The sequence below is a fragment of the Neoarius graeffei genome, chromosome 8 (assembly GCF_027579695.1).
Source record: "Neoarius graeffei isolate fNeoGra1 chromosome 8, fNeoGra1.pri, whole genome shotgun sequence".
In the NCBI taxonomy this organism is placed as follows: Eukaryota; Metazoa; Chordata; class Actinopteri; order Siluriformes; family Ariidae; genus Neoarius; species Neoarius graeffei.
The window spans coordinates 81,355,010-81,382,962 of NC_083576.1; the positions used below are offsets into that span (position 1 = coordinate 81,355,010).

Sequence of the window (27,953 nt, forward strand, 5' to 3'; positions counted from 1 at the left end):
CCTGGTCTTGAACTTGACAATAGTGGGCTTGAATATAGCTCTATTTGTTACATGACGTATGTCATAATTATTTATTCAGTCCTGCTTGCTCAGATGTTTCCCATTTCTGCTAGATCTGGATATTTAACAGTTATTCCACAAAATTGAGTCATACATGAGCTGATAGCCGATGAGGTGTGTAGCACCAACTTGGCTATAAGCCATGTACAACAAGATTGAGTGGAATAACTTTTATTCTATCCACATTCACTGGATTTTGAGAAACAGAACATTTTTATTTTTTTGCAAATTTGATAAATAAAAACTTTATACAAAACGTCCGCCAAAATCATTTCCGCTTAGAATGTAAACAAACTGGCAAAATGACAGGAGCAATTTGTGAAAAATGTGATAATTCTTGGGAAAAAAAGATACGTTCTTACCATCAAATACTTTCATTCCATATTTTTTTGGTTTTTTAATTTATTTTTTGGGGGTTTTGTTTTTGAATCGAGTTTTAATTTCATCTTCAGTTGTTTCAGTAACATGCTCCGCCATTTTGTTTTTCTCTACTCACGGTATACGAGCTGATATCCCAGTAGTAGAGTAGCCAATCAGAACATGCGATTGCTCATATCCAGTGAGTGTGGATAGAATAAAAATCATTATACTATAAGAACTGGGATGTAGATAAAAGGTTTCACTGGATGCATTTTGATCTCTGTGGCCCTGCATGTCATTAACGCCATAAAGAATAGTGATGAATTTTCATTAAGAGCATATGAAAATCGTAAGCTCCAATTTGCTTTGTCCCTACCAAACGATAAAAATAAATTAAAAACCGGACGTCAGCCAGTTTTCCAAAAGTGTCAACAAATGATGCCTCACCAGTACAGATACAGTAAAGGCACATTTTGTGTTCAACAGGATCTTTATTTATTTTTAAAGGTGTCGTAATGGTATTTAGAGATTTCTATCTGCTGCACTTATTGAACTGGGAGAAGTAGCTCTCATCAGGGACATTGGTGTAAACCTCTTTCTTCCTCCTGTGATGAAGACAGAAAACATCTAAATTCATAGCACAGTCCATCCTCAATATACATCTATTATATACACACATATTATTAAAGGCACAGTCAACAGTTTTGGTGGAACTTTGTTGAACTGAAGCCATTTTGAAACTCAGTACCCAAACTAATGCGTCCATGTGAAACTGGACCACCCAGAGGAAACCCACACAGACACGGGGAGAACTTGCAAACTCCACACAGAAAGGCCCCCATCGGCCACTGGGGTTGAACCTAGAACCTTCTTGGTGTGAGATGACAGTGTTAACCACTACACCACTGTGCTGCCCTGTTTCTACATACAGAATGTCATTTATTAAGTTCTTCTTGTGCAGAAGGCTCTGACTATATGACTGGACAAACTAGTTAGTGGCAGAAAAGTGTAACTGTAGATAAACTAATTGTGAGGCGCTCCATCACAATCAATCAGATCAACTAAATGTTTCTGATGATGCAGACAAAATGTCTCATCTCATTATCTCTAGCTGCTTTATCCTGTTCTACAGGGTCGCATGCAAGTTGGAGCCTATCCCAGCTGACTACGGGCGAAAGGCGGGGTACACCCTGGACAAGTCGCCAGGTCATCACAGGGCTGACACATAGACACAGACAACCATTCACACTCACATTCACACCTACGGTCAATTTAGAGTCACCAGTTAACCTAACCTGCATGTCTTTGGACTGTGGGGGAAACAGGAGCGCCGAACCCACGCGGACACGGGGAGAACATGCAAACTCCGCACAGAAAGGCCCTCGCCAGCCACGGGGCTCGAACCCAGACCTTCTTGCTGTGAGGCGACAGCGCTAACCACTACACCACCGTGCCGCCCCGCAGACAAAATATAATATATAAGGCATATTTACGGCTGATTACTGAGACTGATGACTAAGTTGAGTTCTTTGCCTTTTTAATGGGAAGTTGTTTACCATATATGGCAATTTGAGGGTGTTTCTTAATGCAAATGCACAAGAAGTGCAATTTAGAATGTTGTAATTAAGTATACGTATACTTTATGTACATTTACTTTATCTTCTGTTTACAGTCTAGGGTGCCACAAAGACCTAAGTTTTATTAAAGTTGGAAGACTTTACCAAGTACTGGTAAATAAAGAGGAGAACTCAGGAGGAGAACTTCGACAAATATTACAAAAAAGGCCTCTTGGTTGCTTCTCTGACTAATGCCTTCTTCAGCCCGTCACTGATGTAATCAAATATTTACCCTGTCAGTATTTGACATTATTAAATATTGAGATACTTTTATCATTGTTAGGGTTTTTTCACCTCTGGCCCTCACCGTCTCGAGATCAGTCCCCTCGTGTCACCCAGACGTCTGGGGGTGAGTCGCAGAAAAAAGAAAGGAACCCCACAATCCTTAGTTCGCAATCTTTATTCGCAAGTCCCCCAATACAACGAGAGAATACAGGGATTTTATATGTGTCTTATCTGTGTGGATGAAATGACATCACTGTTTGATATCTGTCTCTATGTGTGTGTCTGTGTGGATATGCAGCTATGCTATGTGTGTGTGTGTTATGTGTGTGTGTCGTAGGATGTCAGACTATGACAACAGTGACTAGGTCAGTAAACCTTGGACTGAGCAAAACACATCTTAATAAGCAATATATTTCATATCAACGGATGTTTTTTAACAACTCAGCAACTCAGCATTTACGCACGTCAAAGTGCGAGATTTTTTTTTAAACGACAATTTTAAACAAAGACATGTTTATGTCTAGTCTAGCAAAGAAGTGTGTGTCTTCTCCACCGGAGGAAGGTCACACAGTAACTTTACAGGAATAGGATATAAGAGGCTAAAATATTAAATTCATAAAGTCTTAACAATCCCAAATCACATTCTGCATTCTAAAACTACAAAACTAACTTAAAATCACTTAATGCAGCTGTAAATCTAACATTAAATCTAACATTCAATCATTTCAAATTCAACACTGGAGAGACTGATTAAATCTAACAATCCTAAATCACGTTCTGCAGCTATAAAACTTAAATCATGGCTTTAAATCCTAACAATCATGAGGTGTTCATGATACTGTTTAAATATGCTATCTACCAAACTCCAAGTTCTTCCTGGAACATATGTATTTACACTGAGATAAGGTGACTTGTAAAGGCCATCCATCCATAATCGCTTATCCTGTGCAGCTTTTATCATGATATGTTTATGATACTGTTTATTTAGATATGCTATCTACCAAACTCCAAGTTCTTCCTGGAACAGATGTATTAACACTGAAATTAGGTGACCATCCATCCATCCATCCATCCAGAACCACTTATCCTGTGCAGCTGCAGCCTATCCCAGCTGACTATGGGCGAGAGGCAGGGTACACCCTGGACAAGCCACCAGGTCATCGCAGAGCTTATACATAGAAACAAACAACCATTCACACTCACATTCACACCTACGGTCAATTTCGAGCCACCAATTAACCTAACCTGCATGTCTTTGGACTGTGGGGGAAACCGGAGCACCCGGAGGAAACCCATGCAGACATGGGGAGAACATGCAAACTCCGCACAGAAAGGCCCCTGTTGGCCACTGGGCTTGAACCTAGAACCTTCTTGCTGTGAGGCGACAGTTCTAACCACTACACCACCGTGCCAACACATCTAATTTTTGGGAGCAGGGGGTGTGAATATTTATGCAATCCCAACCTAATCGGTGATTTTATGTAGATTTGTGACACATAATTCCCAGTTAACTCCATTTCAGTTCCAGATTGTAACACTACAAAATGTAGAAGGGGGGAGGGGTGAATATTTATGCAAGCCACTGTATACTCTCATCTCATCTCATTATCTCTAGCCGCTTTATCCTTCTACAGGGTCGCAGGCAAGCTGGAGCCTATCCCAGCTGACTACGGGCGAAAGGCGGGGTACACCCTGGACAAGTCGCCAGGTCATCACAGGGCTGACACATAGACACAGACAACCATTCACACTCACATTCACACCTACGGTCAATTTAGAGTCACCAGTTAACCTAACCTGCATGTCTTTGGACTGTGGGGGAAACCGGAGCACCCGGAGGAAACCCACGCGGACACGGGGAGAACATGCAAACTCCACACAGAAAGGCCCTCGCCGGCCCCGGGGCTCGAACCCAGGACCTTCTTGCTGTGAGGCGACAGTGCTAACCACTACACCACCGTGCCGCCCCCACTGCATACTGCTTTGAATAAAACATTGAGTTTATTATTCTGTCACATTGGTCAGAAAACAATCCTGGTGTACAGGTGTGTGTGTGTGTGTGTGTGTTATACACACTGTTCATGCTGAACCTGGGCCAGTTCTTTATTAGTTTCATCCACAGCTCTGCGCAGCTCCTTGTTTATTCTCGCCTGCTGTCTCTCCTGCAGCAGTGCAGTCCGAGCTGAGGCCATGTGCAGACGGTCCTCCTTTAGCTGCTCATACCTCTGCTTCAAGCGAACATGCTACACACATACACACACACACACACACAAAAATCATAAAGTCAGTCATGTTCATACAACTGACACGACTTCCCATCAAACATCAATTCAACATACAGTACTGTGCAAAAGTCTTAGGTAGCCTCTTTTTTTTGTAGACAAACTGTGTTATAGATTTCTATTTTATGACTTCTACATTATCGAGTCAGTACGAAAACATTTTAGAGTTCCAAACGTTCAGGGTTTTTCATCTCATTATCTGTAGCTGCTTTATCCTGTCCTACTGGGTCGCAGGCAAGCTGGAGCCTATCCCAGCTGTAGTGTTGTTTTCATTAATGATGATGACGAAATGATTTCATTAATCGCACCTTTTTTTCATGACTAAAACGAGACAGTGACGAGCTAAACATAACTCTTTTATCACGAAAATATGACGAGACGAAAATGTTAGTGGGTTGGCTATAGGACTATAAAAATGCATGGCGTTTCCTCCAACGGTGTGTGCAATCTGTCTGCCAAATGCTGAAAATATCAGCAATGCACCTGCATCCTGTCCTTGTTTGGTCACGCCCACCACCAGGCACGTCCGGGCACAGTGCACACCGGGGCAGCCACACACAGTTCATGGACCGTGGCGGCGGCAACGCCAGCACAAGGGCTTGGTGGGCGGAAAAGACGTGATGATTTATGTTCATACTTTACACATAATCCAGCAGAAAATAAAACAGAATGCCTTGTAGTGGGAGATACTGTAGAGGTACACGCTGTGGCTATAAACTACGTGGCAAGAATACGACCAACCTCAAAAGGCATCTAAAGGCTCACCATGCTGCTATTTCTGCGACGGTAAGTTAACGTTGCAAGAAGTCCTTAATAGATCATGCAGGGTTTCCCATACATAGACCACTGTGTGGCGCTGTGCCACACAATGGATTCCTATCGCCACACAATCAGACTTGCGATTTTGAAAAAAAAAATTCCGTTGCGTATCGTTCCGTTCATTCATAGTGCTCTTTCTTCTCATTCACGCGCGCGCGCACACCCACACACAGAGAGGTGTGTACGCAGGCCTGCCATTGCGCATATACCCGGACTGCAAGTAGGCCTGTTAGGCTAATTAAAAATAACGCAGCCTTCCCGATTCGCCTTCCGACCCCTTATTTTAAAAGGTAGCCTACGTCGTGCTCGTGATGAGCTTTATCATAGCCTTCTTGGCTTACAGGAAACGGACATCCCTGAGTCAGGCTATAAACCAATTCTGATGCATACAGTAGCAGCTTGACGGGAGGAACCGGCCTTATTGCATTATCCCGTTTATCCCGCTTCAGCAATGACTTCCCTTATGATAGGGCACTGGAGTTTTTTTTCAGGAAGCCACGCAGAATTAAATGTTCTGATAGGGCATGCAGGCTTTGCACCAATTAGGGTAATGCTTTTTCATTATTGTTAGTTGCCTTGGTGTTACCTTAAGTGGTTTCTTACATCTAATTATGATATTTTATTTTATTATTATTTTGTTACATTATACTATTTATTTCATTTTAGTATTGGTTGAGGTAAGTGTTGAGTTCAATATTTAAAATAAAAACCTCCAGCTTGTTTTTTGTAATTTATTCCTTGAATGTCAACTAAAGAATGACTGAAAGATTGCCACCAAAAAGACAAAAAACTAAGGTAAAAACCAGAGATGCACCGATTGACTGGCTGCCGATCGGAATCGGCCGATTTTCACGTGATCGGCCATGACCGGCGACCGGCCGGTCAAAATTAAAATATGCCGATTTTCTGCTGATCAAAACTTGTGCATCACATAGAGATGAAAGTGGAAATACTCGTAATTCGCAACTAAAAAGACTGCAGCTACACTGGCAGCTTGAACATGCTTTCTAGTGCGATTGTGTTGCGCTTGCGCAGAACAGTGTCAGTCCTGCGCGCCTAACAAGCTCCGGCGCGTGCGCCGTTAAAAAAAAAAAAAATTTTCACTATATTTGGATACATTATATATCCAAATATAGTGAATTTTTTTTTTGTGCCAGATATTGGATGTGAAAAGAAGAAAATGTTTGTGTTTGTGTGAATTTCCCATTACAGGAATTAATATGTTAGCCTATTACCAAACATCTAGTTAGATTTGTACAAAGAGAGAGAAAAAAAAAAGTCTGTTTGTTTTACAACCTTGGTTGCACTTGATTCCATTGGAAATTGCTCTCCAAATACACATTTGACAAAGATGATAGAATGGCTATGGTATATGACTGGAAATTATTTTTGTATTTTGATACTGAATGAAGAAACGGGTTGTTCTATAAGGCATAAGTTTTCAGATCTAAATAGGCTTATGAAAGTGTGTTCCATAGCAGTAGGCAAATAATATATGAGGGGGAAGTTGTTTTTGTGCCAGATATTGGATGGGAAAAGAAAAAATGTTTGTGTGAATTTCCTATTTCAGGAATTATGTTAATACCAAACATGAAGAAAGATTTTACAAAGAACAATGTCTTTTCGTTTGTTTTCAACCTTTGAGGTGTTGAAAATTCATTACTGAAAATCTGGCAGAATGTTCTATTAAAGAAAAGATAAAAAGAAAATAGTCTTTGTGTGTGCTGTGAAGTGGTTTGAAAAAATGAAATCGGAATCGGCCAAAATCGGTATCGGCAGGTCACACTCCATGGGAAATCGGAATCGGCCCAAAAAATTGCAATCGGTGCATCTCTAGTAAAAACTAAACTTTAACTTCAATTTTGGTGAGTAATTTTCATAAATTTAAAAGACAGGTTTTCCACCAACATCAAGCCCAGCAAACTAATGGCCTGCCCTGTAATGTAAAGTTGGGTCGAGGAATGAAACCAGGCAGGGTTCTGGTAAAAATTGTTTTAGCTGTCTTCTCTTAAAGAACTTAAAAGAATTTAGATTGAACTGAATAATCTCAAATGCTTCTTGTGGCTTTAAAATAGTCCCAGCAGGTGACGCTGAAGAAAAATACTGTGTGTTTGAACATCGCCCGCTGTAAACACTTTGCATACACCCCAATGACCGACTCCACTGACCGCCACGACACCACCGCGCACGATTCCCTCATCAGCACAGTGGAGCACCACAGATTGCTACCTGGTCTGTGAGAAACACTGGATCATGTATACGTTTGCTAGCTTTGGTTAATGTCACTCAACAATTGGGCTGTGATGAATTTCCTATGAAGTTTTCCAAAACACCGTGACCTGGCGAAAATGAATGGGACCGCTAGCTTCGTCAAAACAACGACCTATTTCCACAAAAATAACATTCTTACTGTCAGCATCTATAATAGTGATGTCAGGGGTGTTTGGAATGTTACTAAAGGGGGTGGTCTTCATGATTAGCGCTAAACCAGTCCATTTTTACTGCACAGTGATTATGGATTTTTATTGAAAGTCTGTGCACCTCTTTGATGTCCAGGAGACTTGGGATGTCTGCACTAGACAGCGTTTATGTAGAGAGCATGCACACTAGACAGCGTTTATGTAGAGTGTGTGCTAAGCACAACCTGTCAACCTCGATTACAATTTCCTGTCTCTGTATTGGCCTAATTTAACGTTTTAAAGTAATTATTTTTTCGACTAAAATGAATGACTAAAACTGGACTAAAACCCTTTAAGTTTTCGTCGACTAAAACTAGACCAAAACTATCAAGGATGGAATTGACTAAAATGTGACCTAAAACTAATAAGCATTTCATCCAAAAGACTAAGACTAAAACTAAATAAAAAATGGCTGCCAAAAACAACACTGCCCAGCTGACTACGGGCAAAAGGCGGGGTACACCTTGGACAAGTCACCAGGTCATCACAGGGCTGACACAGACACAGACAACCATTCACACTCACATTCACACCTACGGTCAATTTAGAGTCACCAGTTAACCTAACCTGCATGTCTTTGGACTGTGGGGAAAACCGGAGCACCCGGATGAAACCCACGCAGACAACATGCAAACTCTGCACAGAAAGGCCCTCACTGGCCACGGGGCTCGAACCCGAACCTTCTTGCTGTGAGGCGACAGTGCTAACCACTACACCACCGTGCCACCCTATGTTCAGGGTTTCTTCCAGCACAAAATTAAATGTTACAGGGGAAAAAAAAGTTTGTATCTGAGCAGAAGAAGAAACCTTTATTTGTCACATGCACACTTCAAGCACAGTGAAATTCATCCTCTGCATTTAACCCATCTGAAGCAGTGAACACACGCACGCACACAGAGCAGTGGGCAGCCACACTAGAGCACCTGGGGAGCAGTCAGGTGTCTTGCTCAAGGGCACCTCAGCCCAAGACCGCCCCAAGTCAACCTAACTGCATGTCTTTGGATTGTGGGGGAAACCGGAGCACCCGGAGGAAACCCACGCACACAAGGAGAACATGCAAACTCCACACAGAAAGGCCCTCGCCGGCCACTGAGTTCGAACCCAGAACCTTCTTGCTGTGAGGCGACCGTGCTGCCCACACCACTGTGCCGCCCATATTCCATAAGAGAGCACTTTTCAGATTAAAAAAGAAAACCTGTGGTTGGTAGAAGAGAGCAACTGGACTTGCTTGAAGATTCTTGAAAACGTTTCACCTCTCATCCGAAAGGCTTCCTCAGTTCTGTCTGACTAATAGGGAGTATCAGGTATTTATCCTCTCATGGATCATCATAGAATCAGAATTCTGATGGCTGCATACCTGATACTCCCTATTAGTCAGACAGAACTGAGGAAGCCTTTCGGATGAGAGGTGAAACGTTTTCAAGAATCTTCAAGCAAGTCCAGTTGCTCTCTTCTACCAACCACAGATTACTATGTACCTGGATGACTGAGAATCTTCACAGACAGGTTTCTATGCACTTTGGGATGAGATCCCTTCGACTGGTGTGGGAGTATGAGAGGACTTCCAGAAAACTGGCAGACATCTTAGCCAGAGAGGATCGTTCATTTTTGTCAACCTGGAACGGCCATCACTGAACAGAGGTGAGTGTCTGGGACGTCTTTTATCAGCCACCTACAATGCAGCCATCAGAATTCTGATTCTATGATGATCCATGAGAGGATAAATACCCGATACTCCCTATTAGTCAGACAGAACTGAGGAAGCCTTTCGGATGAGAGGTGAAACGTTTTCAAGAGTCTTCAAGCAAGTCCAGTTGCTCTCTTCTACCAACCACAGATTAATATGTACCTGGATGACTGAGAATCTTCACAGACATATAAAAAAGAAAACATAATGAAGGCTACTGCAAAAGTTTTGGTGCAAAATGAGGACGCGAGTGTGACAGTCAGAGTATCCAGAAGAACTGTGGCTGGTTCTGTAAGATGTTCAGTAAAACCTACAGCTCATTTCCTTATAAAGCTGCACTCTGTACCCGAGATAATTTTTTTTTTAAGCAAAGGGTCGCCTCACACCAAATATGACAGCCCGCTTGGAGTTTGCCAAAAGGCACCTAGAGGACTCTTAAACCATGAGAAACAAGGTTCTCTGGTCTGATGAAACCTAAATTTAACTTTTTGACCTGAATATCAAGCGTCATATCTGGAGGAAACCAGGCACCGCTCATCACCTGGCTAATGCCATCCCTACAGCGAAGCATGGCGGTGGCAGCATCATGATGTGGGGATGTTTTTCAGCCGCAGGAATGGGGTGACTAGTCCTGATAGAGGGAAAGATGAATGCAGCTAAGTACACCGAGATCCTTGAAGAAAACCTGCTGCAGAGCACTCTGGACCTCAGACTGGGGCGAAAGTTTACCTTCCAACATGACAATGACCCAAAGCACACAGCCAAGAGAACAGAGGAGTGGCTTCGGAGAAGGTCTGTGAATGTCCTTGAGTGGCCCAGCCAGAGCACAGACCTGAATCCAATTGAACATCTGTGGAAGGAGCTGAAAATGGCTGTGTACCGATGCTCCCCATCCAACCTGACGGAGCTTGCAAGGATATGCCAAGAGGAATGGGCAAAAATGTCTAGAAACAAGTGTGCTAAGCTCGTAGCTTCTTTCCCAAGATGCCTTGAAGCTGTAATTGCTACCAAAGGTGCATCAACCAAGTATTAGGCTAAGGGTGTGTACAGATATGTGACCCCTAAATAGCCTATTTTTGTCAGTAAAATAAAATTGCACATTTTCTAAAAACCTGCTTTCACTTTGTCATTATGGGCTATTTTGTGTAGAATTTTGTGACAAAATATAAACTCAATCTATTGTAGAACAAGTCTATAATGTAATAAAATGTGGAGAAGGTGAAAGGGATGTGCAGACTTTCCAGCTTGACTGTACTTAAGACTTTTGCACATGTACCGTATGAACACATCTTGAAGACCTGGCACAAACTGCATCTTTAACCAATCAGCATCAGGCAACTTTTCAGATTTCAGTCCTTAATGATCCTCACCGTTTGCTGTGTGATGTCTTGACTATGCACATACTCAATAAAATTCTAAAAATTGTGCCATCAATACCATTTATCCCCTGCTGATCATCTTGTCGCTATAGTAACTCACTCATGAAGACTAATTCATCTTTCAGGGATAAAAGATGGTGATCAGGTGTATGTGTTGAATTTACCTTCTTCTCCTCAGCTTGCTGCTGCTGACAGATGGTGAATTCTCGGATCTGCTCGGGTGTCATGCCCTTGTAGCAGTCCCTGCGCACTCTGGCACTCCGCTGTGTGTTCTCACTCAGCAGCTCCCCCTGCAGATGGTTCAGGATATCAGTTCGGTTGTTCTCCTCTTCCTGACGACGCTCTCTTTCTTTCCGTTCTTGCAATTTGACTGCCTGTGTGAAGGATAAAAAAAACACCACACATATCAAAATACAATTCTACAGGCCCACAACGTTGGATAATCCATTCATGTTTTTCCCTGTGCACCAGGGAATGAGCTTTAGCTGAGATGAGGAGTATCCTGGTCCACTAAGCTTGAGCTGAACTCTTCTGACTCACCAGAGCTTGGTTAAAGTCCTTGATGGCGATGTTGGTGGCTCTCTTGTGCTCTTCCTCCATCTTCTGCAGCTTGAGGGCTCGGTTATCCAGGGCTACTCTACTTTGATCATACTGCTGAGCTATTTAACAGAACACACCCTCAGTTAATTTAACAGATCCTCTGTTTAGTCCATATTTTCAACTTGCATCAATTTTTACGTTCCTGGGGAATTAACTATGTTCTTTGTTCTAAACCGACGACAAATTGATATGTAGCTGATGTTTTGGAGTCAGATGTATGAGAACATGAAAAACACATCACCTTTCAGAGCTGGTCTTAACAACTAGATTCATCAATGCTCAAAGCAATTAATACAGAAAATAGCATTCATAATGTTTTCTACCTACCTTTACCAAGGGTGCCAATAATTCTGGAGCTCAGTGTAGACTGAGACAACACAACCAACACACAAATCAGCTGCTACCTGAGATTTGGTAAACCACAGTTACCTTGCAGTCTTCGCAGCTCCTTGGCCTGGTCCAGCTCCTGTTGCTGCTGTAAGGTCCAGTCTCTCAGCTGCTCCCGCTGTCTCCGTGTTCTGTCTCCAATGTTCAGGTCCTCGCCTGCCAACCCCGGCAGAATATGTACCCCGTCCTGTTTCTTCAGCACTTCAGGGTCATTCAGGTCGAACTCGCGCCTACTGCTGGGCTGCTGGAACTGCTGGCGGAAGTTTACAATGGCCTCCGCTAGGAGATGTTCGTCTTTCTTCCGCCTGCTCTCCAGTAGACATGCAGTACGGTCAGTGCGTATGAGGTCATCAACTGGAAGAATGGAGAAAAATGTAAGACAAGGCCTCTTCTTTGTTCCTGACTGGAAGAAACTAGCCACATCTACAGCACAGCAACACTGCAGATCTCTGCGTCACTGGATTGGATTATTGTACTTTGAGTCCAATGTTTGCACCAGTGTCTCCGTTACTTCTACACTGGATTCTCCTTAATACGATGGTGGTCAGTGAGTGAGAAAAGAAGCTCTTGCTCTTTTTAGGAGCCAAGAGTGAAACCTGACCATCATTCCTTGTATTTGAGATGTTGATCTGCTATTAAATGCCATTGTAACTACGCTAGCAATAACAATATCCATGTAGAGGTCTAAAATATAAAGAGACTGCAGTCACACAGTTTTCTATTAAACAGTTTGTACCATCATGGTGTTACCAAAATGGCATCCAAAATAAGAAACTATAATGTATGCCAGTATGGATGCTACTGCTGAGAACAGGTCGTCAAGCATTTGTTTACTAGGCCAGCTCACGGTATTATGATACAGCAAGTCATAATTGAGATAGTAATTCATAATTATGAGATACTACGTCACTGTTATGAGAAACTTACTCATATTTCATTATGAGACAGTAAGTCACCGTTATGAGATAGTAAGTCATTGTACAACCCTGATTCCAAAAAAGTTGGGACAAAGTACAAATTGTAAATAAAAACGGAATGCAATAATTTACAAATCTCAAAAACTGACATTGTATTCACAATAGAACATAGACAACATATCAAATGTCGAAAGTGAGACATTTTGAAATTTCATGCCAAATATTGGCTCATTTGAAATTTCATGACAGCAACACATCTCAAAAAAGTTGGGACAGGGGCAATAAGAGGCTGGAAAAGTTAAAGGTACATAAAAGGAACAGCTGGAGGACCAAATTGCAACTCATTAGGTCAATTGGCAGTAGGTCATTAACATGATTGGGTATAAAAAGAGCATCTTGGAGTGGCAGCGGCTCTCAGAAGTAAAGATGGGAAGAGGATCACCAATCCCCCTAATTCTGCACCGACAAATAGTGGAGCAATATCAGAAAAGAGTTTGACAGTGTAAAATTGCAAAGAGTTTGAACATATCATCATCTACAATGCATAATATCATCAAAAGATTCACAGAATCTGGAAGAATCTCTGTGCGTAAGGGTCAAGGCCGGAAAACCATACTGGGTGCCCGTGATCTTCGGGCCCTTAGACGGCACTGCATCACATACAGGCATGCTTCTGTATTGGAAATCACAAAATGGGCTCAGGAATATTTCCAGAGAACATTATCTGTGAACACAATTCACCGTGCCATCCGCCGTTGCCAGCTAAAACTCTATAGTTCAAAGAAGAAGCCGTATCTAAACATGATCAAGAAGCACAGACGTCTTCTCTGTGACAAGGCTCATTTAAAATGGACTGTGGCAAAGTGGAAAACTGTTCTGTGGTCAGACGAATCAAAATTTGAAGTTCTTTATGGAAATCAGGGACGCCGTGTCATTCGGACTAAAGAGGAGAAGGACGACCCAAGTTGTTATCAGCGCTCAGTTCAGAAGCCTGCATCTCTGATGGTATGGGGTTGCATTAGTGCGTGTGGCATGGGCAGCTAACACATCTGGAAAGACACCATCAATGCTGAAAGGTATATCCAGGTTCTAGAACAACATATGCTCCCATCCAGACGACGTCTCTTCCAGGGAAGACCTTGCATTTTCCAACATGACAATGCCAAACCACATTCTGCATCAATTACAGCATCATGGCTGTGTAGAAGAAGGGTCCGGGTACTGAACTGGCCAGCCTGCAGTCCAGATCTTTCACCCATAGAAAACATTTGGCGCATCATAAAACGGAAGATACGACAAAAAAGACCTAAGACAGTTGAGCAACTAGAATCCTACATTAGACAAGAATGGGTTAACATTCCTATCCCTAAACTTGAGTAACTTGTCTCCTCAGTTCCCAGACATTTACAGACTGTTGTAAAGAGAAAAGGGGATGTCTCACAGTGGTAAACATGGCCTTGTCCCAACTTTTTTGAGATGTGTTGTTGTCACGAAATTTTAAATCACCTAATTTTTCTCTTTAAATGAATCATTTTCTCAGTTTAAACATTTGATGTGTCATCTATGTTCTATTCTGAATAAAATATGGAATTTTGAAACTTCCACATCATTGCATTCCGTTTTTATTTACAATTTGTCCCAACTTTTCTGCAATCGGGGTTGTTTGAGACACGTTCTCATATGTCATTATTATGAGACATCAAGCCATAATTGAGATAGTAAGTTGTAATTATGAGATACTGAGTCACTGTTCTGAGAAACTTGGTCATATTTCATTATGAGACAGTAAGTCATAATTATGAGATAGTAAGTCACTGTTATGAGATAGTAAGTCATTGTAATGAAACACATTCTCATATTTCATTATTTTGAGACAGCAAGTCATAATTATGGTAGTAAGTCATTATGATAAACATTTTCATTTTTTTTATTATGAGACAGCAAGTCATAACTGAGATAGTAATTCGTAATTCTGAGATACTGAGTCATTGTTATGAGACAGCAAGTCATTATCATGAGACAGTAAGTCATAATTATGAGATACTGAGTCAGTGTTATGAGAAACTTTCATTTCATTGTTACGAGACAAGTAATAATTATGAGATAGTAAGTCATTGTTATGAGACATCTCATATTTCATTATTATACGACAGCAAGTCATAACTGAGATAGTAACTTGTAATTATGAGCTACTGAGTCATTGTTTTGAGAAACTCTCATATTTCATTATGAGACAGCAAGTAATAACTAGACTGCATTTCCGCAGAGAAAATGCAGTGTGCTTGCTGAGCTGTAGCAGAACAGCTATCATGCTAGCATGCTAAAAGCTAGCATGCCAACATCCTAACAACTAGCATGCTAACAGTTAGCATGCTAACATGCTAACAGCATACTAACATGCTAAAAGCTAGCATGTTAACATGTTAATGCTAACATGCTAATAGATAACATGCTAATAGATAACATGCTAACAGCTAGCATTCTAACATGCTAATGATTAACATGCTATTTGTTAAGATTCTAACACTTTAAGGCTAATATGCTGACAGCTATCATGCTAACAGCCTAACATGCTAATGACTAGTATGTTAACTTTTAGCATGCTAACATGCTGAGGGTGACATGCTAACAACTAACATGTTAACAGTTAGCATGCTAACATGCTCAGGCGAACTCGCTAACAGCAAACATGCAAACTCTGCATGCTACCATGCTAATCCTAACATGCTAACAGCTCTCATGATAACATGCTAATGGTGAACATGCTAACAACTCGCGAGCTAACAGCAGGCATGATATTGTAATGGGTAACATGCTAACAGCTAGCATGGTAACACGCGACTGCTTATATGCTAATTGCTATCGCGTGTGCATGTAAGTATTCCTAATAAAGTGGCCATTGAGTTGAAGCTGATTTGCTGTCAAAGTCTCAAATGAGTAGATCCTTGCCAAATGCATCATCACCTATGGGTGAAGGGAGGAATGACTCAGTCAAGCTTCCACTGATTAGTGGCAAAATGGAGAAAAAATGGACGGATGGAAGGCAAGACAAAGACGAGTGCGGGTCAGAACCGATATCATGTGTGTGATGGTGATTTGGCCTGAGGTGCCGTATGAAGTTTGGTGGATGTGTGGTGAAGTGTTACTCAGCAAAACTCCATTCATTTGAATGGGGCCCAAAATCAATGGAAGCCTATCCCTAGTAACAATTTTACGTTCCCAGAACGTTCTGGGCACGTATGCCTTTGGTTGCCTATACGGTGCATATACGTTAGGTTTGGTTGCCACTTGGTTGCCACGGAAAGTTTTTCTGACGTTGCCCAAACGTTTCCTGTTGGTTACAACAACAACCTTCCCCTGCCCTTCCCCTAACCTTGCTGGTTGCATGTTTGGTTCCCTGAATGTTAGCATAACGTCCCCCTGACGTTGTAGAATGTTATGTTTTAGTTAGATTTTGCTTGCAACTAATTAGCAACATCAACACATAACTGGAGGTAAAAAGAGATGCGTGAAAACCAAGGAAAAGATGAGTGGAGGTCTCAGATGAGGGGATAGATCTGTGCAGGGGCTTGGCCTGAGGCATCAAGTGAAGTTTCTTGAAGTTTGGTCACTTGGTTAAAAAAAATTGATGGAGAGTGAAAGTTTTCTCCTGAAACACCATTCATTTTCAATGGGGCCAAAAATCAATGCAAGCCTATGGAGGAAAAAGGGATGAGCAAAAAGAAAGGAAAAATATGAGTGCGGGTCAGAGCTGATTGCATGTATGTGTTGGGGGAGTTGGCCTGAAGTATCACATGAGGTTTGGTGCATCTGCGATGGAGCGTGTCCGAGTAGGACGATACGATTCATGAGCCTTATTCATTCTCTATGGGAAAAAACCAAAAGAAAAACGACAAGAACAAGAGAACGGGCACGTTGATCCAAAAGCTGTATACAAGCACACTACACCACTTCGGGCCAGACGTCTCAGAGTTGGAACGGTGTCTCTATCTCGAACGCCCTAGGAGGAGTAGTGGATCCAAAAAACGTGTCGGAATAAGGCAGAATAAGTAAACTTAAGAAGAACAATAGTGTGCTTGCCTTTGGCTGCTGTGTGCTTGAGCAAGCACACTAATTATGAGATAGCAAGTCATTGTTATGAGAAACCTTCTCATGATTCATTATGAGACATCAACTCATCATTATGAGATAGTAAGTCGTAACTAGAATGCATTTCTGGAGAAAATGCGAAAGTGTGCTTGCTCAGGTGCGCCACCATGGCAACCCGGCAAGAGAGGCGACCGCATGCCCACATGACAAGTTTTGTGTCAACACGCAAAAGTTTGGCCAAGACACAAGGCAGATTCTCATACGGAGATGACAGGCTGGCAAGGTTCTTTACAGAGACATCCCAGAGCATCACTAACATGAACATTTAGATGTAATTCTAAATCCATAGATATGACCCAAAACACGTTTTTGCTCATTGTGGCGCCCCCTAGTGGCCAAATGACACCAAATTTGATGAAGATACATGAACTGGTGCCGAAAGTCATCTCAACAAATATGGTCTTGATACGTCAAAGCATTTCTGAAATATGAGCCAAAATACATTTCTGCTAATTGTGACGCCCCCTAGTGGCCAAATGACACCATATTTGATGACGGTAGTTTGGATGGTGTCCAAAGTCATGCCACTAAATATGGTCTTGATACATCAAAGCGTTTCCGTGATATGAGCTCACTTCCTGTTTGGTGGCTTCGCCATCGATTTTGATTGGCTGCCACGGGCGAACGCTTTGACGTATGAGAGCAAAACGAATATCATTCATTAGGCATGGACTGGAGATCATGTGTGCCAAGTTTCATGATGATCAGACAAAACATTCGGTTAGGGCCACTTTACCTTCACTTTGGACAAAATTCAAAATGGCGGAAAATCTAATTAGGCGGAGAATGACGTCATAGGGTGCGTTGGACTCGTCTAGCTCAGGGCTTTTCAAAGTGTGGGGTGCGCCTCCCCTAGGGGGCGCCAGAGTTCTTCGGGGGCGGGGGGGGGGGGGGGGCACAACGTGAGGAAAAATAAACCAGAATAAGTTACTATTGCGGACATTTAGCGAACTTCAGCCTTTGCCAGAGACAAAATGGATCGATTTTTAGTGCCTAAAGCTACAGTGAGTGAGGAGACAGAGTCTGGGCCAAGCAACAAAAGAAGGAAGTATGACCACGATTATTTAAAGTTTGGATTTTCATGGACTGGATCTGAAGATGCTCCACTGCCACAGTGTGTTGTCTGCCAAGAGCTGCTAGCTAACGATGCTATGAGATGTTTAAAATGTGTAAAACGAGTTTTTTAAAAAAAAGCACAGATGTTTAAAATGTGTAAAAAAAAAGATGTTTTAAAAAGCACAGATGTTTAAAATGTGTAAAAAAGAGGTTTTAAAAAACCACAGATGTTTAAAATGTGTAAAACAAGATGTTTTAAGAAAGGCAGATGTTTAAAATGTGTAAAAAAGAGGTTTTAAAAAAGCACAGATGTTTAAAATGTGTAAAACAAGATGTTTTAAAAAAGCACAGATGTTTAAAATGTGTAAAAAAAATAAATAAAAATGTGTACAACAACCATTTTTTTAAACACGAATGGAACATTAAGTATAGCAACAACAAAAATTGTAAGGGGGGGCGCTGTTGTTTATTTGCTCTCTGAGGGGGGGCTGACTCTCCCACACTTTGAAAAGCCCTGGTCTAGCTCCAAGGATTCCAACAGCACCAGACTTATGAAAATCGGACATACGGATCCAAAGTCACATGTATGAACGCATGTAAGAATGTGATCAGTTGGTGGCGCTACAGCGTGAGACGTACCAACATGAAACTTGATGAAATCAATCAGGGTCCACTCCTCTGTCAGTGTACCGAGTTTCATGACTTTACACCTTACGGTTTGGCCTACAGACGGAAAAATCTGTTTTTTGCGTTGCACGCCCATTCATTTCAATGGGGAAAAAATGTTGAAAAACGCAGATTACAGGAGAACGACAAGGCATACCGAAAAGCTGTATACAAGCACACATCTGCACTACAGGCCGGACAAGTGAGAAGTGGAACAGCGTCTCTGACTCGAATGCCCCGGGAGGAGTAGCAGCTCAAAAAAGTGCAAAAGAATAATAACTAGACCAGGGATTTTCAAAGTGTGGGAGAGTCAGCCCCCCCTCAGAGAGCAAATAAACAACAGCGCCCCCCCCTTACAATTTTTGTTGTTGCTATACTTAATGTTCCATTCGTATTTAAAAAAATGGCTGTTGTACACATTTTTTTTTCTTTTACACATTTTAAACATCTGTGCTTTTTGAAAACATCTTTTTTTACTAAAACATCTGTGCTTTTTTAAAACATCTTTTTTTTACACATTTTAAACATCTGTGCTTTTTTTAAACATCTTTTTTTTTACATATTTTAAACATCTATGCTTTTTAAAACATTTTTTACACATTTTAAACATCTGCTTTTTTTTAAAACATATTGTTTTACACATTTTAAACATCCGTGCTTTTTAAAACATCTTTTTTACACATTTTAAACATCTGTGCTTTTTAAAGCATCTTTTTTTACACATTTTAAATATCTGTGCTTTTTTACAACCTCCTTACACATTTTAAACATCTGTGCTTTTTTTAAACATCTTTTTTTTTACACATTTTAAACATCTGTGCTTTTTAAAACATCTTTTTTTTTTTTACACATTTTAAACATCTGTGCTTTTTAAAGCATCTTTTTTTGTACACATTTTAAATATCTGTGCTTTTTTACAACCTCTTTTTTACACATTTTAAACATCTGTGCTTTTTTTTAAACATCTTTTTTTTTACACATTTTAAACATCTGTGCTTTTTAAAACCTCTTTTGTACACATTTTAAACATCTGTGCTTTTTAAAACATCTTTTTTTACACATTTTAAACATCTGTGCTTTTTAAAACATCTTTTTTTACACATTTTAAACATCTGTGCTTTTTAAAACCTCTTTTTTGTACACATTTTAAACATCTGTGCTTTTTTAAAACATCTTTTTTATACATTTTAAACATGTGCTTTTTAAAACCTCTTTTTTTACACATTTTAAACATCTGTGCTTTTTAAAACATCTTTTTTTGTACACATTTTAAATATCTGTGCTTTTTTACAACCTCTTTTTTACACATTTTAAACATCTGTTCTTTTTTTTAAACATCTTTTTTTTTACACATTTTAAACATCTGTGCTTTTTAAAACATTTTTTACACATTTTAAACATCTGCTTTTTTAAAACATATTGTTTTACACATTTTAAACATCCGTGCTTTTTAAAACCTCTTTTTACACATTTTAAACATCTGTGCTTTTTAAAACATCTTTTTTTACGTTTTAAAAAGCACAGATGTTTAAAATGTGTACAAAAGAGGTTTTAAAAAGCACAGATGTTTAAAATGTGTAAAAAAGATGTTTTAAAAAGCACAGATGTTTAAAATATCTTTTTTACACATTTTAAACATCTGTGCTTTTTAAAACATCTTTTTTTTTTTACACATTTTAAACATCTGTGCTTTTTAAAACATCTTTTTTTTACACATTTTAAACATCTGTGCTTTTTAAAACATCTTTTTGTACACATTTTAAACATCTGTGCTTTTTAAAACATCTTTTTTTACACATTTTAAACATCTGTACTTTTTAAAACATCTTTTTTTTACACATTTTAAACATCTGTGCTTTTTAAAACATCTTTTTTTGTACACATTTTAAATATCTGTGCTTTTTTACAACCTCTTTTTTTACACATTTTAAACATCTGTGCTTTTTAAAACATCTTTTTTTTTTTACATATTTTAAACATCTGTGCTTTTTAAAACATCTTTTTTTTACACATTTTAAACATCTGTGCTTTTTTTTTTAAAACATCTTGTTTTACACATTTTAAACATCTCATAGCATCGTTAGCTAGCACCTCTTGGCAGACAACACACTGTGGCAGTGGAGCATCTTCAGATCCAGTCCATGAAAATCCAAACTTTAAATAATCGTGGTCATACTTCCTTCTTTTGTTGCTTGGCCCAGACTCTGTCTCCTCACTCACTGTAGCTTTAGGTACTAAAAATCGATCCATTTTGTCTCTGGCAAAGGCTAGCTGAAGTTCGCTACAGTAAATGTCCGCAATAGTAACTTATTCTGGTTTATTTTTCCTCACGTTGTGCCCCCCCTGAAGAACTCTGGTGCCCCCTAGGGGAGGTGCGCCCCACACTTTGAAAAGCCCTGAACTAGACAATTCCCCTGTGGGAAATCGCAAGAGTGATGCAGTGGCCGTAGCAGTCGCTATCGCAGGAGTTGTACTGTACTGTGTGAATGTGTGACTTGCTATGATGCTACGATGCTATGATCATGTGTGTGTTTGAGAGAGAGAGAGAGAGTAGCCCCTCCCCCATCTGCTCCCTTACTGGTGCTGGTTGCCATGGTGACGGTGCTCTTACAGGTGCAGCCGAAGTAGACAGAAGACAGGCAAAGCATATTTCAGAGGATTTTCTTCTCCTAACAGCTAGAATGCTAACAGCTAGCTAGCATGCTAACAGCTAGCTACCATGCTAACATGTTAACAACTAGCTAGCATGCTAATAGCTAGCATGCTAACATGCTAACAGCTAGCTAACATGCTAACAGCTAGCTAGCATGCTAACATGCTAATAGCTAGCTACCATGCTAACATGTAACAGCTAGCTAGCTAGCATGTTAACATCCTAACATCTAGCTAGCATGCTAACATGCTAACAGCTAGCTAGCATACTAACATGCTAACAGCTCGCATACTAACACTCCATTCATTTGAATGGGGCCAAAAATCAATGGAAGCCTATGGACGGAAAAAAGGATGTGTGAAAACCAAGAAAAATACAAGTGCAGGTCTCAGATGAGCGGACGGATATGTGTGGGGACTTGCCCTGAGGCGTCATATGAAGTCTCTTGAAGTTTGGTCACTCATGTTAGCTAGCTGTGAATGTGTGACTTGCTATAATGCTACAATGCTATGATCATGCGCGTGTTTGAGAGAGAGAGAGAGCAGCCCCTCCCCTCTCTGTTCCCTCACTGCTCCTAGTTGGCATGGTGACGGTCCTGAACAGGTGCACTGAGTCACACAAAATCTTGTCAGTTTTTTGCTGTTTTTTGCTCAGGAACCGGCCTCGAACAACGACGATTTACTCGAAAACGAAAGGAGCTATTCACAAAATTCTTTCACATTGAGCGCTACAAGGCTCTCATGAACACATTGATGTAATTTTTTTGTCCCTAGTGTAAAAAATGTGGACAACAGAGCGAGTTGAAAACAACTGACATTTCTGATTTTTTCGTCAAAGCACTGTCGGGATTATAATGGGAGTCAATGGAGCAGTTGGGCTGTGAACCTGTCACTTTGAGGCTTCTTGTGCGAAAACTGTAAATTTTATCGTTTAGGTAGACACATTGTGTGAATCAAGACAAGTGTGACTCCAACTTTTGAGAAAATTATGTGTGTAGAGTGAAATTTGTGGCTGAAAACACAGTTTTAATGAGAAATGTCGAGCATTTTTTAAAAGCTGTCTACACTCTAAGTTGCTCACCTCCACTCTAAGCTCACCCCATTGGCACGCATTATAAAGTCTGAATTTCTCCAGAATTGATCATGGTGATTGATTTGTGACTGATCAAAAAGTATACAACCTAGCAAAAAAGCCAGATCCACACAGGAGAAGTTTGTCTCCGTTTTAAAGTTTGAATCATGTCTCTAGGTGAAAGCATGCCAGAGCAGCGGATGTTTGAAAAACGTTGAAAATGTGCGATTTTTTTTCACCTTCTCCCATTGAAATGAATGGGAATGCTGAACAAAGTAATAGCATAGCGAGTCCGATCGAGCCGCATGTTTTGATGTATTGTTTGTCTGTGCGCGATGTCTGGTTATTGGGTTCAGTGGCGTGCACAGATAGACACGAGGTGGTGCTCAAGCACCTGCCCCTCTGCCCTCTGTCCAAAAAAGTGCCCTTTTGAATTTTTTTTTTTTTACAGTTTACTGAGGCCAATGTCGACATGATCTTTTAGAAAAGCCACGGCATTAAAAGCGTGTGTGAAAATAATGTCCCGATGTGTGCCCCCTCCGCACACACACCGGACCTCTGTCTCTCTCGCTCTGTCACATGAACAAGCGTGCAGTGCATTCAATGTGAGGTTGCAGCAGCATAGCGTCCTGGAAGCCACGGCCTTGTCGTAGCGCAGACAACACATCGGGCAGTCAGTCAGCTCTTCCCCTGCCCCACCAGCCAGGTAACACATGAATCGAGGGAAAATGTATTGTTTGCCCTCTAAGCCCAAGCTGTAATTATTTTGTCGTGAAGTAGCCCGTCGCATACAGAAACAACTGCACATAAGTATTATATTTTTTGCTAGACCATTTTCAGATTTAGGAAAACAAAAATTTCTTTTTCTATTTTGTTCAACTAGAGATCCCTGGCAAAGTCAAAAAGCCTTGATGTAATAAATTAACATTAAGTGGTTGTTTTACACCTTTAAAAACTAAAACGGGTCAGTGGCGACCCGAACACAAGAGGAGGGTTAAATCTCAGACTTTTATAATAAGGTGTTCCACATGCGCAAAAAAGTGCCCTTTTTCCCCCCCAGAGCACTTGCCCCCCAAAATGTCTGTGCACGCCACTGATTGGGTTATTCGAAATCGAAATTTGTACGGAAGATGAATAAGTTTAAGAAGAAGAAACACGCAGAGTGCGAATTACCCCACCATAATTGGGGAGTACTATCATGGTCCACTATCATATCAATCGCCCCCCCGGTCCTGTCCCGTCTCGTCTATGGAAGTCGGTGTCAGTAACTCAACACAATAACTCTGAACAATAATTTTTAATGTCATTAAGAAGCATGACAAACCATACAGTACTACCACAGAAGAAAAACGGCAGTACAACCTGATAACCTTCTTTGTCAGAACAAACTGGGTATCAACACTACAAATGAGCCACATACAGTATATACACACATGCAGAACAGTCCTGCTGAATGTCTTGCTCTCTTTCGTCCTGCTGTGCCTCTCCTGTCTGCTGGGAACCCATTTTCTTTATTCACATGAACAGCGTATAAAACCTAACTGCACCTACACTTGTACTGTAATTGTCTGTAGATCTTAGTGCTAATATTTACTACTTTACTCTTTTAGCACCAAAAAAATGTCTGATGTCTGGCCCTTTTCCTCATGTTTGGCCTACTGTCTCTGTGAATAAACTCAAACAGGGTACTCAGATGAAACTATGACTATCTTAAAAATAATACAAAAGGAATGTAAGTAAAAACAATAGAAAACATCCATGTACTAGGCTATTTTGCCTAGGCTAGCCTACTACCTGGCTCTTTTTATGTTGCCCCCAGTCCCCAGAGGTTCTGATTGTAATTTTACATAGGCTTAGCTAGGCCTACATCAGAACTTCTTGTGCCTAATCACACATACAAGATGGGCCTATGTGCCAAATGAATTTCAGAAGGGCACAATTTATTCATGATAAAACGAGAATGGAAACATATGGAGTTCTTCTCCTTTGAAATGAGAATCGTTTCTATACCACACTCTAATAAGCTTGATTTAAATAGAGACTTAGCTTATCTTGCTAACTAACGTTGGTAACTAATGTTAATGTCCGTCCACTGTAGCCTTCTGGCCTCAGTGGGTAAGTAATTCAATGTATAAAGATGTGACATGAGCTGAAAGAACAAATCACTTTAATAAATGAAAGTTGTAAAATAACACATTTTCAACAGGCTAAAAGTTGGTTAGCAACTAACATTACCAATGCACGTCTTCTGCTGCAAACCAGACTGTATAAATTGCTGCAAACCCATGGACTGTATCTGATGAATCAACTGAATACGGTGTGGAGTAGAAGCTATTGCTTCTAGCGCAGGGCTTTTCAAAGTGTGGGGCGCGTCTCCCCTAGGGGGCGCCGGCGCAACGTGAGGAAAAATAAACCAGAATAAGTTACTATTGTGGACATTTAGCGAACTTCAGCTAGCCTTTGCCAGACACAAAATGGATCGATTTTTAGTACCTAAAGCTACAGTGAGTGAGGAGACAGAGTCTGGGCCAAGCAAAAAAAAGAAGGAAGTATGACCACGATTATTTAAAATTTGGATTTTCATGGACTGGATCTGAAGATGCTCCACTGCCACAGTGTGTTGTCTGCCAAGAGGTGCTAGCTAATGATGCTATGAGATGTTTAAAATTTGTAAAACAAGATGTTTAAAAAAAGCACAGATGTTTAAAATATGTAAAAAAAAAAAAGAGGTTTTCAAAAAGCACAGATGTTTAAAATGTGTAAAAAAAAAAAGATGTTTTAATAAAGCTCATATGTTTTAAATGTGTAAAAAAAGATGCTTTCAAAAAGCACAGATGTTTAAAATATGTAAAAGAAAAAAATAAAAATGTGTACAACACCCATTTTTTAAAATACGAATGGAACATTGAGTATAGCAACAACAAAAATTGTGTGTGCGCGCGCGGGGGGGGCACTGTTGTTTATTAGGATGCAGTGCTGCAGCACAGCAACCTATGGGCTCCCCTAGGGGAGCCCATAGGTTGCAGTGCAAAGCACTGCAACTATTGTTCTTCTACGTGTTTCTTCTTCTTCTTCTTCTTCTTATATTTATTATTCCTATGCAAATTTTGATTTCGAATAACTCAATAACCGTACGTCGCACACAGACAAACAATACATCAAAACGTGCGGCTCGATCGGACTCGCTATGCTATTACTTTTCTCTACAGATTACGATTTTTTCGCGACGTAGTCGCGAAAAAATCGTCGAAAAAAACCCCATTCATTTCTATGGAATTAATTGAAAAAAAAGCACTTTTTCAACGTTTTTCAAACGTCCGCTGCTCTGGCATGCTTTAACCTAGAGACGTGATTCAAACTCTAAAACGTAGGAAAACTTCTCCTCTGTGGATCTGGCATTCAACTTTTCTGCTAGGTTCTACACTTTCGGATCAGTCCCGGCTCAAACGCCATGTGGGTTCTGGGAGAAAATCCGGCTTTTGAATGGGTGTCTATTGCGTTACACACCAGTGAAGCTCGTTAACTTAGAGTGGAGAGAGGTTGAAAATAAAGCTCAAACTTTCTCGCTTAAACTGTGTTTTCAGCCACAAATTTCACTCTACAGACATGATTTTCTCAAAAGTAGTAGGAAAACTTGTCCTGATTCACAGAATGTGTCTACCTAAACGATAGGATTTACAGTTTTTGAATGACAAGCGTCAAACTGAGGACAGGGCAGCTGACAGCCCTCATTGACACCCATTATAAACGTGAGAGAAAAGTCACTCGTTTTTAAATCGCTCTAGTGTCGTTATTTTTAACACGACAGACAAAAAATCACATCAGTTTATTCAGGAGACCCTTCTAGCGCTCACTGTGAAAGAATTTTGTGAATAGCTGCTTCCGTTGTCGAGTTATTTGTCATTGTTCGAGGCCTGGTCCGTGGTAAAACACAGCACAAAATTCAAGACCTTGTGTGTCTTAGCTCATTGACACCCATTATAAACGTGAGAGAAAAGTCACTCGTTTTTAAATCGCTCTAGTGTCCTTATTTTTAACACTACAGAGAAAAAAAATATATCATTTTATTCAGGAGACCCTTCTAGCGCTCACTGTGAAAGAATTTTGTGAATAGTTGCTTCCGTTGTCGAGTTATTTGTCATTGTTCGAGGCCTGGTCCTTCATAAAAAAAACAGTAGAAAACTCCAGCCCTTGTGTGTCTTAGCTCATTGACACCCATTATAAACGTGAGAGAAAAGTCACTCGTTTTTAAATCGCTCTAGTGTCGTCAGTTTTAACACGACAGACAAAAAATCACATCAGTTTATTCAGGAGACCCTTCTAGCGCTCACTGTGAAAGAATTTTGTGAATAGCTGCTTTCGGTGAAGAGTTATTTGTCGTTGTTCGAGGCCTGATCCTGAGCAAAAATCAGCCAACAATTGAGAAGATTATGTGTCACTCTGTGCTTTCTCAGGCCCGTCGCCATGCCGTCTGGGAGCAGTGAGTGACGGGGGGGGCTGCTGTCTCATGCACACACAATCATTGCATTGAAACATCATTGAAGGTCACACATTCACGGCCAGCAAACATGCGTGACCGAATTGCTTCGCGCACTGCATCCTCTCACAATTTCCCCCGGGGAATTGTCCGGTCTAGTTTGTTTATTTGCTCTTTGCGGGGGGGAGGGGAGGGCTGACTCTCCCACACTTTTTGAAACCCCCTGCTCTAGCGCGTTCTAGCGCTGCGGTGACTAAAAATGGTACGGTCCACAATAGGGGTGTCTGTCTGAAATCAATTTACATTAAAATGTTCCTACAATAAGAATGCCGAATGGGAGTTGGTTTGAATTATATATTCCTTTTCACAATATCAGAAAAAATATCGGACCCCCCCAAAACTTATATTTTTGTCTCTTTGGGGGGGTACTAGGTCTTCATTGGGGGGTATAGTACCCAGTACCCCCCGTAATTCGAACTATGGAAACACGTAGAACAAGAGTTTGACTATTAGTTTGCAATGCATAGCACTGCATCACTAATAATAAACGCAGGAAGAACAATAGTGTGCTTTTGCAAGCACACTATATGAGAAACTTGCTCATATTGAGATAGTAAATCGTAATCATGAGATACTACCACAGTTTCCCTTTTAAATCCTGCTCAGTTTATATGGTTGTAAACTCACCGTGCTCCTTCAGCGCTTTGGCCTCTGATTCTTGTTGAGATCTTTTCTCCTGCACCTGATGCTGAAGAGCTTCTTTATCAATCTACACAACAGATTACACTTTACCACAAACACGTCAGACTGAACTTTATGAAATAACTAAAGCATTAGTTCGGGCTCGGACTCACTCCTATAGTCCGGACTTTGGTGTTGAAAACGCGCTCCTGTCTCTGCAGCTCTCGGTTTCTCCTCCGGTCCAAATGAGCGGCTGAGATGCGATCAGATATCAGCTCCACTCGGTTCATTTCTCTCAGCTGACCCTCACATTCACCTTTACCAACTTTTAACGGAGCACAAATGGTGTTTTTACTGATTTATTTAGTTATTTATGTCTTTATTTGTCTCGCAGCAAACCGTCAGCTGG

The 27,953-nt window shown here is 40.7% G+C and overlaps 1 protein-coding gene across 1 annotated transcript; it reads right to left on the reverse strand.

Annotated features, from left to right (window-relative positions):
- Positions 1-910: 910 nt before the first annotated feature.
- Positions 911-27,953, reverse strand: LOC132890943 (RIB43A-like with coiled-coils protein 2). The gene is made up of 8 exons (XM_060928340.1): positions 27,718-27,953; positions 27,551-27,632; positions 11,917-12,228; positions 11,428-11,546; positions 11,052-11,261; positions 4,347-4,504; positions 2,226-2,247; positions 911-1,018 (listed from the first exon to the last, which is right to left on the reverse strand). Exons 1-8 carry the CDS (start codon positions 27,832-27,834, stop codon positions 953-955), a joined length of 1,086 nt encoding a protein of 361 aa, XP_060784323.1. The 5' UTR covers positions 27,835-27,953; the 3' UTR covers positions 911-952.

Bases quoted from the DNA above. Each gene is read 5' to 3' on its own strand.
- LOC132890943 (XM_060928340.1), bottom strand. From the start codon at position 27,834: ATGAACCGAGTGGAGCTGATATCTGATCGCATCTCAGCCGCTCATTTG. The intron at 11,262-11,427 runs GTGAGTCAGAAG...TCCTTCACACAG, and splicing joins AGGACTTTAACCAAGCTCTG to GCAGTCAAATTGCAAGAACG. The intron at 1,019-2,225 runs GTCAGAGAAGCA...CACAGGAGGAAG, and splicing joins ACGGGCTGAAGAAGGCATTA to AAAGAGGTTTACACCAATGT.